Below are 13,401 nucleotides of genomic sequence, written 5' to 3'. Positions count from 1 at the left end.
GAACTGCAAAGACCAAGATATAAATTTAGTATTCTGATTCAGTTCCATTGGACTAACACATAAAATATTGGTATATAGACTCAACTGGAGTAGATGTTCTCTTCAACTAACAAAGATTCTGCAGGTCAAGTTAAAGGATTTTTAAGGCTTTGTTTGGAACAGCTTTCTTATTACTTTCTAGAGCGGCTTGTTAATAAAAGAATTTTTTGAATTAAAAATTTTTATATTAGGAAGCTACTTTAGAAAGCAGTAGAAAAGCCTTCTCAAGCAAAGCCTAAGCCTAACGATTTCAATAGATCAAGTTGGATAAACAAAATTTTCATAACGCAAGTCTTAGGCTTCATTTGAAACTGCTTTCTTTTACTTTCTAAAACAATTTTTTTAGTAACAATATTTTTAGTTCAAGAACTTTTCATACTAATAAAAAATTGCTTAGGAAAGTAATAAGAAAGTTGTTCCAAACGCAGCTTAAAACTTGAGTAGGTATATAAGATCAGACTCAACAAACATAATATAATCAAGTCATCCATGAATTTGGCTAATTAGATTTTCCTATATATTTAGAAGAATTTTTTTCTAGTAAGAATAGAAATCATCACAATTATTTTATTACTTTGAAGTACATATAAAACTAGGTATAACTAAGTAGGCATTAGATCAATTACAAATTAAGATTTCATTTGGAGCAACTTTTTTATTATTTTCTAAAGCAATTTTTTAGTAAAGAATTTTTAATTCAAAAATTTTTTTTACAAAAAAGTTCTTTAGAAAACAGACGCAAACGAAACCTAGGTTTCATGTAGGAACAATGTAGGAACAAGTGACTAGTTTGTCAAAAGTAGGTGAAAAATGATACTAGCTCAAACTTATGACCATTGTTTATGAATATGAACTTTGATTGCTGCTATTTAGAAGGATCTAAGAAAGGGAAAAGCAAAGTTCTCTTTTAAAGAAGGAGGTCATATATGACTGCTTATTAAAAAAAATAAAATTAACATTGAATAACTTTAATGAATGATTATTGCAGGAAAATGTAATGATCTTTGCAGTTACCTATAGATCAGCACAACTTAAGCAGTGGATTGTGTTTTTGACTCATAATTGTTTGGATTTTGGGGATCATATTAAGGCTTTATTATTTGTTTGGGACATCTTTCTTACTATTTTCTAAAATGATTTTATAGTACAAAATTTTCTAATTCAAAAAATTTTTATACTAGAAATGTACTTTTAAAAAGCAGCAAAAAAGCTGTCCCAAATAAAACTTAAGATCTAGAGATAGAAAAAATGTAAAAACCTTGCATATAAATTCATGCAAGATAAAAGTATCAAATTATCGATAGAATATAGGTAGACTTGCCTGATTTCTTGAATCTTATGCATCTGAGCATGAAGAGAAGAGCTCAATCATCTCTTTGTTGATTCTTTCCCCAAATGCTAAAGGTGCGGTTACCAATAATATAATGAAGAAGAAAAAAAAAAGCTAAGTAAAAGAGTATGAGTCACAAGTTCTCAAGAAGAAGAGGGCATGTATCATGAAAAGAAGATGCCATTGGAGGAAGACCAAAGAGCCCTTGAAGAACAATGACAATTAAAATTTTTTCCTTTCTTTATTTAAAGAATGTTTTAAGTTAAAAGCTTTAATCATACTTCCATTAGAGCTATTAAGATAACTATATTCTCATTTGTTTATGGAAAGAAAAAAGAAATCAAAGTAGATATCTTGACCAACACCCCTATAATGTGTATATATATATAACAAAGTATATTTCTTATTATTTTGTTAGTAAAGATGAAATCTTGAGGCCTAATTTTGTAATTAGTCCTAAGAAGCTGGGCCTATAAAAGAGACAAGAGTCATGAGGAGTTGACTTGATGAAATCACAAGGCTCCCATGTTAGGTTGGAGACTAGTTATTAGATCTCATGCATGCATCTTGTGAAAACTTTGGATCTCTCAGAAAAGCAAAAAAGTATTGAAGACAACAAAAGTTCTTAATACCTCTCTTTGTCTATTTTAATTTTTTATGACTCATGATTTTATGGTCTCTATTTCTATATATTATGATCGTAAATGAACTTGATAAGTATGTTGTTAAGGATAATAATTAATTTTAAATTTTTATTGAGTGGGTTAATAGTGAGAAAAAATATAAAATGGACACAAGATCAAGCAAATATAGATATTAATGTTGGATCTAGAGAAATTTATCCTAGCTGCGTTGAGCGAGAGATTGGTGTTGAAAATCTTTAGATTTAAAATAAATTGATATATCATAGGAGTCAAAGGTGTTCTTAATTGAATATGACTAACAGGCTATTCAAGTAAATTAAAAATAAAATTTATGAATTTTAGGCATAATTTATAAATTATAGATTGATTGAATATATTTATAATTTTAAGTCATACTTGAGCTTTGATTAAATATAATTGATTTTTTTAAGAAAAAAAATAATGATTTGAAATTGTAATATTGCATTTAAATATAATACAAATTATATATATCTAATTTTCAATCAAAATTAACATAATTTATTTAACATTATTTTTAATGTTTTCTTAAATTCAAACGCCAATATAAAATAAAATTATCTTTTTCTTTATCCTAATCATCTAAAATTTTGCTAAAGATTTCCTTCACATTTATATGTCCACTAAACTATTTTTTTTTTTTTTTTTGAAGCATTGAGATATAAGAAGATTGGCAAAATTACTAAATAAGAAATCAAATAAAAAATTAAGCAATTTTGCCTTCATATAAATGTGGCCATTATATTGATATAAATTTAGTGAAGTGTAGGATAGTAACTAAATTATTATGAATAAAACCTAATGCATAGCAAAATAATTTTTTTTTAAAAATTAAATAATGAAAGATTATTAAATTCAAATGATCTCTTTTTAATTTTTAAATATTAAAGTTAGCATAATTAGTCTTTTATAGGATAAATTATGTGATGAACAAATAGAAAATTAAGTTGATTCAATAAAATTATAGTGGAGAACTAAAAGTCTATGTGGAACTAAAAATCTGAATTTGTTATACTAAAAAAATATGCTTAATATATCAAAATAATATATGTGAATGAGTGCTTCACATTAAATTAATATAGAGTATGATATATATTGGTTGCACCGGGGACATTTTATTCTTAATTCTTTCCATCCTTCCTTCATTAATTCTATTATCTTCGACTCCATAGGCATTGTTTAGAGCATCTTGCATGCAGGTTAAGGGAATTCCCCCTCAGCACCATTAGTACTAGGAATTTCCATAATTTTCCTAAGAATTCCATCCTTTGCTGAAGTTCCAAACATCGATTTTTTCTTCTTGAGATAATGCATGACTCACGTCAGTTACTGTGAAACTCCTTAAGTAAAAAAAACTTAAACTCTTAAACATCAGAGCATCTTTTGGTGTAATGGTCAAAATTATATTAAGAAACTTTATACTTAAGCATGCTCATACTGGAGAAATCTTGGGATGGGTGACCAACTGGAAAGTTAAACCAACAAAACAAAACTGTGAGACCCTAGGCCTTAGGTCAAAGAGGATAATATCTTAATAGTTAAAGAGTTTTTGTTGTTATTGATACCCTACTAACATTTGACAAATCATTAAAAGAGAGAAACCAAGTTTCTCCTCCTCGTACACTCCAGAACCCAAAGCAACTCCAAACAAATAGCCAATATTGAAATTACCTTTTAGAAGAGCCTTCTCATCAGAGATGCTTTCTACCCCTCACTCAGCATGATAATCATCAGCCACAACCTTCTTTCCTTTACCTTCAACAGAAATTATCATGCCATCCCATATTCCAAAATCAAAATGTCATTCATAGAGCCACCCAACAAACCTCCTCCAACACCCATCTTACCACTACCATTTCCACCACCAACAGGAGAGACACTACAGGAAAATTACCTATTATCGGCGGAATTTTTCGGCGGCTTTCCGGCGGTCAATTTTCTGGCGGTTTTTCGGCAATTTTCCGACGGATTTCCGGCGGTCAATTTTCCGGCTGAGTTTCCGGCGGCTTTTCTAGATTTCCGGCGGCTTTTAAATAATTTAAATGAAATGTTAAAAAATTTAGTTATTTAAATGATTTAATAAAAAAAGAATAAAAATTATATTAACTAATTTAAGTTAACTTTTTCCTTAATTAAAGATTTCAATTTAAAATTATTATTTAAATTTTAATTTATTTTAAAATTTTATTTTCATTTCAATAGTATTTTAACAGGTAGCTCGGCGATCAGCGGGTAGTCGGGAGGTCAGTGACGGCCAAAGATTACCGGACAGTCGCCCAGTCGACCAAAGATTTTTTTTTGAATTATCCGGCGGCCAAAGAGCATTGGAAAGACGCCGGTATATTTTACCGCCAGAAAAGGCCGCTGGAAAAAATTTTTCGGTGCGTGTTTTACCGGCGAAAAATTTACCACCAGTAAAGTTCAAAATCGTCAGAAAATTACACTTTCTGCCGGAAAAAGCCACCGGTAATTAATGATTTTGTTATAGTGAGACCCCAATCCCTAGCTCCAGTTATGAACCTTTTAGACCCCCACGAACCACACCAAACCCCTTTCACCATTAGTGACAAATGGCCTGCGGCCATTCCTCGACATATTTGTTCCCCGCTAAAAACTCACTTAATTTGAACTATTCAAATTCCAACAGATCCCTTTCTCTCTCCTCAAACCTTTTCTCTCCTCCATCTCTACTTACTTTTTGCTCTATCATTTGCTATATTCTTGCCCTATCCCTTTAAGAGGGAAACAAAATCAAAAGCATTAAATTTATAAGTCTAGGCATTAATAATTAATAACTTGAAGACTTTTTAAAGTTGTTAGTTAATATGGTTTTTTTATAATAACTATTAATAAATCATTAAATAAATTTTTTTAATGAAAGGACTCTATGTAATATGTCTATCTCTTTGGAGGGAAACAAATGCATTACAATTATAAGCCTTAGGACTTGGCAATTAGTGACTTATGGATTTTGAAGTCATTAATTAATATGGTTATTTAAAATTTAAAATTTAAAATTAAAACAACTTAAATAATTAAAACATTATTATAATTTAAAAAATAAAAAAAATTAAGACTTATATTTAAATTAAATATCCATTGACTTTAAAATAAATAAATGTAAATTATTGATAACTTTAAATACAAATAAACCTAGGACCCATCCAAGCCACAACATTTTGTACTTTGTATGTCATTTATGCTTTCTTTTCTTGTTTGTGCTCCTTAATTTTTTTTTAGGTTGCATATACATGCATTGTACCCATTTATATTCAAAGGCATCTTATTCTTTGCTGTCATAGTTAAAGTAGAATGTACATAGGCTCAAATATAAATATAAAGTTGTAGATTGTTGTAGCATACATATTGATTTATAAAAATGTAAAGAGTTTTAAAAGATTTAAAAATGGGTGCTTATATATACACTTGTAGATTCTAAAGGAAAATGATTCATCTTCTTTTGAAGATCGATCATTGTCTTTAGAAATTCTATAGAAGATCTAGGAGCTAAAAGATTTGAATAGTAAAGTAAATAATCATATTTAATAATGTATTATATAGAAGTCAAAATCTAAGTTTGTTATGGTAGAGCTTGGCCACCTTTTCTTTTACACTGAACCGTATTTCGTACTTTACATTTCATTGTAAATAAATAAATAAACTTTTTATTAATATATTGCTTCATAAATCATACATCATGGGTTGTTCTAGTTAATTAGGTTCATTTGCATTTTAAAGAGTCCTTATTAAATTCTAAACTAAAATCATGATTCTAATTAAATAAAGAGATATATTTATTGTATTCATAATGCATTGAATTTCGTTTAAGTTATGAGGTGGGCAGTCCACTCTGTGTAGACATAAGTCTATATTTTATACACTCTCAAGATAAAAAAATGCAAAGTATAGCAAAAGTATTGTAAACTATTCTAGTTCATTTTTAAGATAAACCAAACTCGCCCAGTTTTGAGCGACAATGGTTTATACCGCAAGAAATCCTGTTTGACCATCTCCAACAGCCACTGACCACCTCTATCATCCTCTAGCTACCACTGTTACATTATATTCATTTTGTTTCAAATCTACAAAAAAGTAATTCAAATGAATTTATTTTACACTCATCTAAACAACTCCAAAATATTCATTTTAAGTGTATTCCTTTTAGAATACATTTCTTCTTTAGCCAATCAAATGGATCATTAAATTAAATTTTCATTTTTATTATCAACTAATGACTAATATATATATATATATATATATATAAATTCTTGTAACGTAACTTTTGATTTTAAATAAAATTGCTGGTCATTACAATGGTCAACAGGATTATGAATTGAAAACTTGGTTACTTTTCATTTTCCAAGCATAAATTCCGCCAACTCCCTCGTTGTCCTCCCTAAAAATAAATAAATAAACATTAAAAAAAACCTTCTCTCTCTCACATCCTGCGTGCACGTTCTATCGCGCATCACAATACGAGGACGTGAGATCATCAATTTAAAACCCCAGCAGTATTTCTCTTTTGTTCATCTATTTGTCCCCAAAAAAATAAGAAAAAAAAATCTCCTTTGAACTTTCTGCTTCTCTCCGTCTCCACCTTAATACAAAAAGGAAATTTTTTTTTCAAATTTCACCGCAAATTTCTTTTCTCTATTTCACTCCCTGGTTTCTCAATTTCTTCCCACCATTAAAGAACCCATTAAAGGCCCCACCTTTTTGATCCATTCCATCTTCTCCCCCAGTTTTCGAGGTGGATTTCTATTCAAATCCTCTTATTATAGCAGAAACCAGCTCCTGTTTCCATCAAAATGAGAATGATGAGAAAAAGCCCCTTCGGGTTCTTAGAGCAAAATTTGTCGCCTTAGGGCATCTGATGGTTCGATTTCTGAAGAGGAGACAGAGCTTGCAGAAGCCCTTGGAAGAGAAGAAAATGTTTGAAATTTTAGATAGGGAGACTCGAAGCATGATTATTGAGAATGAGAAAAAAGCAAAAATGGGGCAGAGAATTGAAGGCCCACTTGTTGGGTCGGGTTTTGATCGATCCGAGAACCAGATTCCTATTTCTAGGTTTGGAAAGGAGAGCGCTTGCACACGCTGCGGCACTGGCCTGAATGGGCAGCACTCAGGTTATGCAATATATTTTCTATTTAGTTCATTGTTATTTACGTAATAGTGTAATTTTGATCTCAATGCTATGAAGATTACAATTTTATGTTAAGTTGTGGAATCTAATCTACTAAAAAATTTTATTATGCAATATTAAGATATTCAATGTTTGTGGTCATTTCATTAAAGATATTTTGCACATTTTATTGTATTTTTCAGCTGTTTTAGATTTTCTCTTTTTAAAGAGGAGAAGCATCTTTTTATATGCAAGAGAAATTAGAGTTATAACTCTCTAATTAATAGTAAAAATTACAGTGGCGTGAAAAGAATATGGTCATCAATTAAATTAGATTAGTTATTCTGTGCGGACGTCGAACGCCGTCTGGAGACTAACTAGAATGCGCTACATCACCCCTTCGTTGTGTACCGCGGCTCAGCACTACTCGGTACCGCTGTCGTGGCTGCACTTGATTCGCCTCCGGACATAGCTGCGGTCTGCCTCCGTACTAAATAATTTCTCTATCAATTAGGTGGAATATGTGTAAAATTTTTGCATGTTAATTTCTTTTCTTTTCCTTTTTTTTTTCTTCATTCTTTGTGTTTGCTTTTTGCCTCTTTCCCAACATGTTAAATGTCAAATGAAGTGCATTTGATCCAAAGCGATCTTACTTGCACAATGTATTGTTATGTAGGATGATTAATGATGATTACCATTATCTGTATGTCATTAAAATAGAATTGAAATATCATCTGCCAAACTAATTTCTGAAGATGTAGCCAAAGACAAATGACTGGCATTTGCTAATAGCATAACATTAATCTCGGCTGCTTTAGATTTTGCTCTCTGGTTTATATTCTATTTCTATGAGAACTTATCTTATATGTAGTAATTCTAGTCATGATCTCTATTGTAATGGCGAGCTTTGGTATAAGTGTAGTGATTTGCTTTGTTTTTTCCTAAGAAGCAATATGACTGCATTTTGGCTTTGTTTGGGCCAATAACTTTTATAATTTTATACAATTCATTGTAATTTATGGGATTTTATTATTCAGATATGGAGCAGATGAAGGAGAAGCTCGCGAAGCTGCTTCTGGGTGAAGATATGTCAGGATGTGGCAAAGGGGTTTCATCAGCTCTAGCTTTGTCCAATACCATCACTAACCTTGCAGGCATAATCTTTTCTCTATATTTTCTGGCAATGTAATAGTTTTTTGTTATCTGATGTATTTGTGGTATCACTCAAGAAATCAATCATAATAAGTCAATTTTTTTGCAAGGATGTTATTTGTTTTATAGTGTAGCTTCAGTGGCAGATAAGATCAGAGAGTCCCCTTAGATGGTTTGGTGACATAAAACGGCGACCTTTCCGGTTAGGAGAGTAGATGTATTAGATTTAACCTATGCTAAGAAAGGTAGAGATAGACCTAAAAAGACTTGATTAGAAAATATTAGAAATGACCTTTCTTTATTAGATCTAAATGAATATTTGACTGTTAACCAAACACAACGGAGAAAAAGGATTTATGTAGCTGGCCCCACGTAGTAGGATAAATGCTTAATGTTGTTGTTGTTGATGATATTTGTTTGATAAGATAAGGATAAAAAAGCTTACTACTACGAGTATTTTTTAAGTTTTTGAATGTCATGAGATTCTTGTATGAGAAGAAGATGCACCTAATATTTACCAATTTGCTTTTACTTTAGCTTCTGTATTTGGTGAGCAACAAAAATTGGAGCCTATGTCTACTGAAACTAAGTGCAGATGGAGGAAAGAAATTAATTGGTTCTTGTCTGTCACTGATCACATTGTAGAATTTGTCCCTATTCAGCAAGTAGGAAAGGATGGCTCCAAAATAGAGGTTATAACCAATTCTTTTTCTTTTCCTTAATCTCTCTTATTTTATAAAGCTTTTAACCATTTTTGTATGTATATACGCAGATTATGACAGCTAAACAACGCAAAGATCTCCTTTTGAACATTCCTGCATTGCGCAAACTTGACGCCATGCTTCTTGTAAGCTTCAAACTACATTTTTACGTGGATTACAGATAATGAAATTCCTTATTGTGATCAAATTTTGACTATATCTCAACTCATTAAAATATGCAACAGGGTTATTTAGATAATTTTAAAGATCGGAATGAGTTCTGGTATATTGAAAGTGATACAGTTGAATTAGGAAACGGCAATGCTCTGAGAAAAGATGACAAGTGGTGGCTCCCCACTGTAAAGGTCCCTTCAAATGGCCTCTCTGAGGTATCCAGAAAATGGCTGGAATTCCAGAAAGAATCTGTAAATCAGGTTCTCAAGGCAGCCATGGATATTAATGCTCAGGTTCTAATGGAAATGGAGATACCTGAAGCTTATATTGAGTCACTTCCAAAGGTATTGAAAATCTATGTTATAAGAATTCATCAAAAAGCTTCATAACTAAAGCTCTCTTCTTTACATAGAATGGAAGGGCAAGCCTTGGAGATTCGCTCTATCGCAACATAACGGTTGAACATTTCGACCCTGAATACTTCCTGTCATCACTCGACTTGTCTACAGAGCACAAGGTTCTTGATTTAAAGAACCGCATCGAGGCCTCCGTTGTTATTTGGAAGAGGAAGATGCATAACAAGGATGGCAAATCCTGGAGCTCTGGAGTCAGCTTTGAAAAGAGAGAACAATTTGAAGAAAGAGCTGAGACCATACTACACCTCCTGAAGCACAGGTTTCCTGGAACCCCACAGTCAGCCCTTGACACAAGCAAGATTCAGTATAACAAGGTAATGAAATAGTTTAAATAATTTGAAAAACTCATTTAGATGTTTTGTTTAGTAAATTCTTACAATGTAACACTTTGTCATTCTTATGTGTTAAGGATGTGGGACAATCTGTACTTGAGAGCTACTCAAGAATCCTGGAGACATTGGCCTTCACAGTTATGTCAATGATTGAGGATGTTCTCCTTGCCGACCAGCTTGCACAGGATCCCAGCAAGAACTCTAACAGGAAGCTTTCTCTATCAGATTCAGATTGGGCGCCGCTGAAGAAACTGGATCCTATAGAAGAGATGAAGAAGCTAGACTTAATGGAATCACCGACGGCAACTACACTTTCAGATTTCATGGGGTGGAGTTTGGACCAAGATTTAGAAAATGACAAGCAGAAGCCAGCTGGTAGCCCTGAGGATATCTTAGGTTTAGACGAGTTGAAGCTGAAGAAGCCTCCTAATGTTGTTACTCAGAAGAAATTTTCTTATATAGAGAAGCTTGAGAATTTTGGTGGCTGGGGAAGTCCGGCAGCTCGCCGTTAAAGCTGGTCAAAGTAGGGGGAGGGGGAAGAGAGAGAGAGAGAGAGAGAGGAAGTGTGAATTGACAAAACTCTAAATTCCAATGTGTATAGTGAGAAGCACACAAAATGCCTCAAAGTTTTGAGGATGAAAAATCTTCTCTTCTTTTTGGCCTTTCTTTCCTTCTTTATGGCAAGTGCTTCGAATGCTTTTGAAGTTCCTTGAGTGTTTCCTTTTGTTGAGTACTTGATTTTATACTCTTCATTTTTTTATACTCTTTTAATGATATGTTGATCTTTATGGCTTTTAATCATGTGTCTATAAATGAATTTTTTGATTGACTTTAGAAAAGCCACACTTTATTGCATTGATAGTTTTAGTTTCTCTATTGTAGTTAAGAGATATATAATGGTTTGTGCGTACTCTTCGTGCCACGACCGAGCAGTAGATCAATAGCTTGCAAGCATTTAATAGAGTTGGGCTTCGTTTGGAATAATTTTTTTATTGCTTTATTTTTCAGACCGTAATAATAATTTATAATGGGCATTGATTTTTTTATTGCTTTCAAAAAATTTTTGTACTAAGATGCTACTTTCTATAACAATTTTATAACTATCTTTATAAAAAATTGCCATCATCCCAAATGGATCCTTAATCATGCTTATTATTAAAATGTTTACATTGCATGTTGGAGCAAAACCATTACATGATAATATCAGGCAAATGGAGCAGTCATACACACATCAGAACAAATAAACACCATAGGATCCCAGCAGCTTAAATCAATCACAACCATTCACGTGTAAAGCTACACCACACAATAACATCTATATAAAGACACAAAAGCAACAGTAGAATGCATGACTGAATTAATTAACGTAGAAACAGAAATGTTGAGCTGCACTCTATTTTCCCTTTTGTCATTTCCTTTTATGCGTTAAGTTTTATCACAGGGTTTGCTCTTTCTTTATGGTATCAGAGCTATCTGGCTTGTAGCCTTACTTTCTCAAATGAGTCACTCTCCTTCCTCTCACACCGGTGACATATCCACAGATAATCACGTTGACCACCCACCCATTCCCTCATCTCTAAAGTTCCTCATCTAAAACATCAAAATTGCTGTACCCTCCCAACTCTCAAATGATAATTATCCAACGTGGAGATCTCATCTACTGAAGCTCTTTTGAGCTAACCACTATGTAGGATTTCTGGACAACACCGCCAAGGCACTCTCTCGCCTCATACAACTACCCGACATCACCTCAAGACCCAACCTGGCATATAATCACTAGATACTCATCGACCATAATCTCGTTGAAGTTATATGTTCCACTCACTCTCTCGGCATTCTTCCTTACTTTCTCAATTTGGATACATGTTCTGACATTTGGCTAAGCTTAGAGCGTCGACTGGAAGCAACTAACCTCTCAAGGGTAATAAAACTTAAGAACGAACTACATCACATTTTAATGGGCCAACTCACTATGATCTGATCTAGTACCTTCCCAACGTCAAAACACTCGTTGACAACATTGAAGCAACATGGTCCACACTCGATAGCAAAGACATCCTCCTATACACCTTCAATGGACTACCTCTACAATATCAAACATTCAAAACATCCATTTGCACAAAACTATCCCCTCTTAGCCTCAAGGTCCTTTATTACCTCCACATCAGTGAAGAAATAAATCTCTCTATGGAATCTGCTTAAGAGACAGCACTTCCAAACCACCAATCCATCCATCCTCTACTCTAGCCAAGGTCGTGGACGCAGTAGAGGCCGATTCAACACTTCTATCGGTCATGGATGCAGAAGAGGCCAATTCAACACCTCTATCGGTTGTGGACGCTCATCACCACACCTCCCCACATGGCAATACAACTCTCTAGGCATTACCTGCCATATCTGTGGAAAATGAGGCCAACCGACCAACCTTTGCTAGCTCATCTTAATACATAATACCCTACTTGTACTCCATCTCCGAATGCTCTTATCACCTCCAACAACACACCTACCAACTTAGGTTCCTCTTCCCACCTAACCAACCTCTTTGATAAACTCTTTCAGCCAAAGGAATATCATGACCCTGACAATGTTGCCATTGGAGACGACATCACACTCTTCATGTCACACTCCAGGATCTATATTTTAAGAATTATATCTCTATTTCATTTTAACAATTTAACTAGAGCTTACAATGAATATAAAAAAGAAACATGATTAAATTTTTATCTTGTTCGGAGCCTCATTTCATAAGATCCTTACACTTACTTAAAAATATGTAAAACTACGCAATGAGTACATAGCCCATCAAGTAACTAAAATCTTATAAATGAAATCAATACAAGATAAAAAAAATAATATGCTATAAATAATATAAAGAAATATATGCTTTAATATCTATATTAATTATATGTATCAATTTATCATTCTATAGTTCATTACTTCGCAATCCATTACATCATCAGTTATAGTATCAATTGTAATCAATAGTACTAATGCTAGTAACAATATTATTATCTTGATCAATAATGTTAAATAGTAGTAATGTCAGTAAATAGTATTAGTATCAGTCACAATATCAATACAATGTTTGTTGAAGTGTCGATATCAATATTCAAATATTCAATAAGTGTATCTTAAGGGTATCATGCTCCTGTACCATAACTCCCAATCAGTCGACCTTTATAACTCTCAATCAATGTACTCCATATAACTCTCCTAGAATTACGTGAATTCATCACCCCAACGCCTTATAACTGTGGGCTCCGAAAATTCGGCCCCGGCCTCCACTCGCTCTTTCTTTTTCGGCGAGGGAGTTTTAACGAGCTAAGTTCCGAGGTAAATTTTGGAAGGCAGATGGGTTTGTAGATAAGACACTACCCAGAGATTTCGCCCTCATTTTATGAGGACTTTATGATCTGAGTTCTGGTTTCCTATAGGCGCAAGCCCCTATAGTTAATTACCCCTCCCGAAATTTG

At 33.0% G+C, this 13,401-nt stretch overlaps 1 protein-coding gene across 1 annotated transcript; it reads left to right on the top strand.

The window, feature by feature from the left end:
• The first annotated feature begins 6,446 nt into the window (after nt 1-6,446).
• Nucleotides 6,447-10,652, top strand: LOC110108126 (rho guanine nucleotide exchange factor 8). Its single transcript, XM_020838640.2, has 7 exons — nt 6,447-7,157; nt 8,191-8,307; nt 8,843-8,997; nt 9,078-9,152; nt 9,252-9,524; nt 9,593-9,910; nt 10,006-10,652. Exons 1-7 carry the CDS (start codon nt 6,905-6,907, stop codon nt 10,438-10,440), a joined length of 1,626 nt encoding a protein of 541 aa, XP_020694299.1. The 5' UTR covers nt 6,447-6,904; the 3' UTR covers nt 10,441-10,652.
• Nucleotides 10,653-13,401: the final 2,749 nt, after the last annotated feature.

Source organism: Dendrobium catenatum, unplaced genomic scaffold (assembly GCF_001605985.2).
Source record: "Dendrobium catenatum unplaced genomic scaffold, ASM160598v2 fragScaff_scaffold_261, whole genome shotgun sequence".
NCBI classification, from domain to species: Eukaryota; Viridiplantae; Streptophyta; class Magnoliopsida; order Asparagales; family Orchidaceae; genus Dendrobium; species Dendrobium catenatum.
This window is presented reverse-complemented; position numbering and strand designations above follow the sequence as displayed.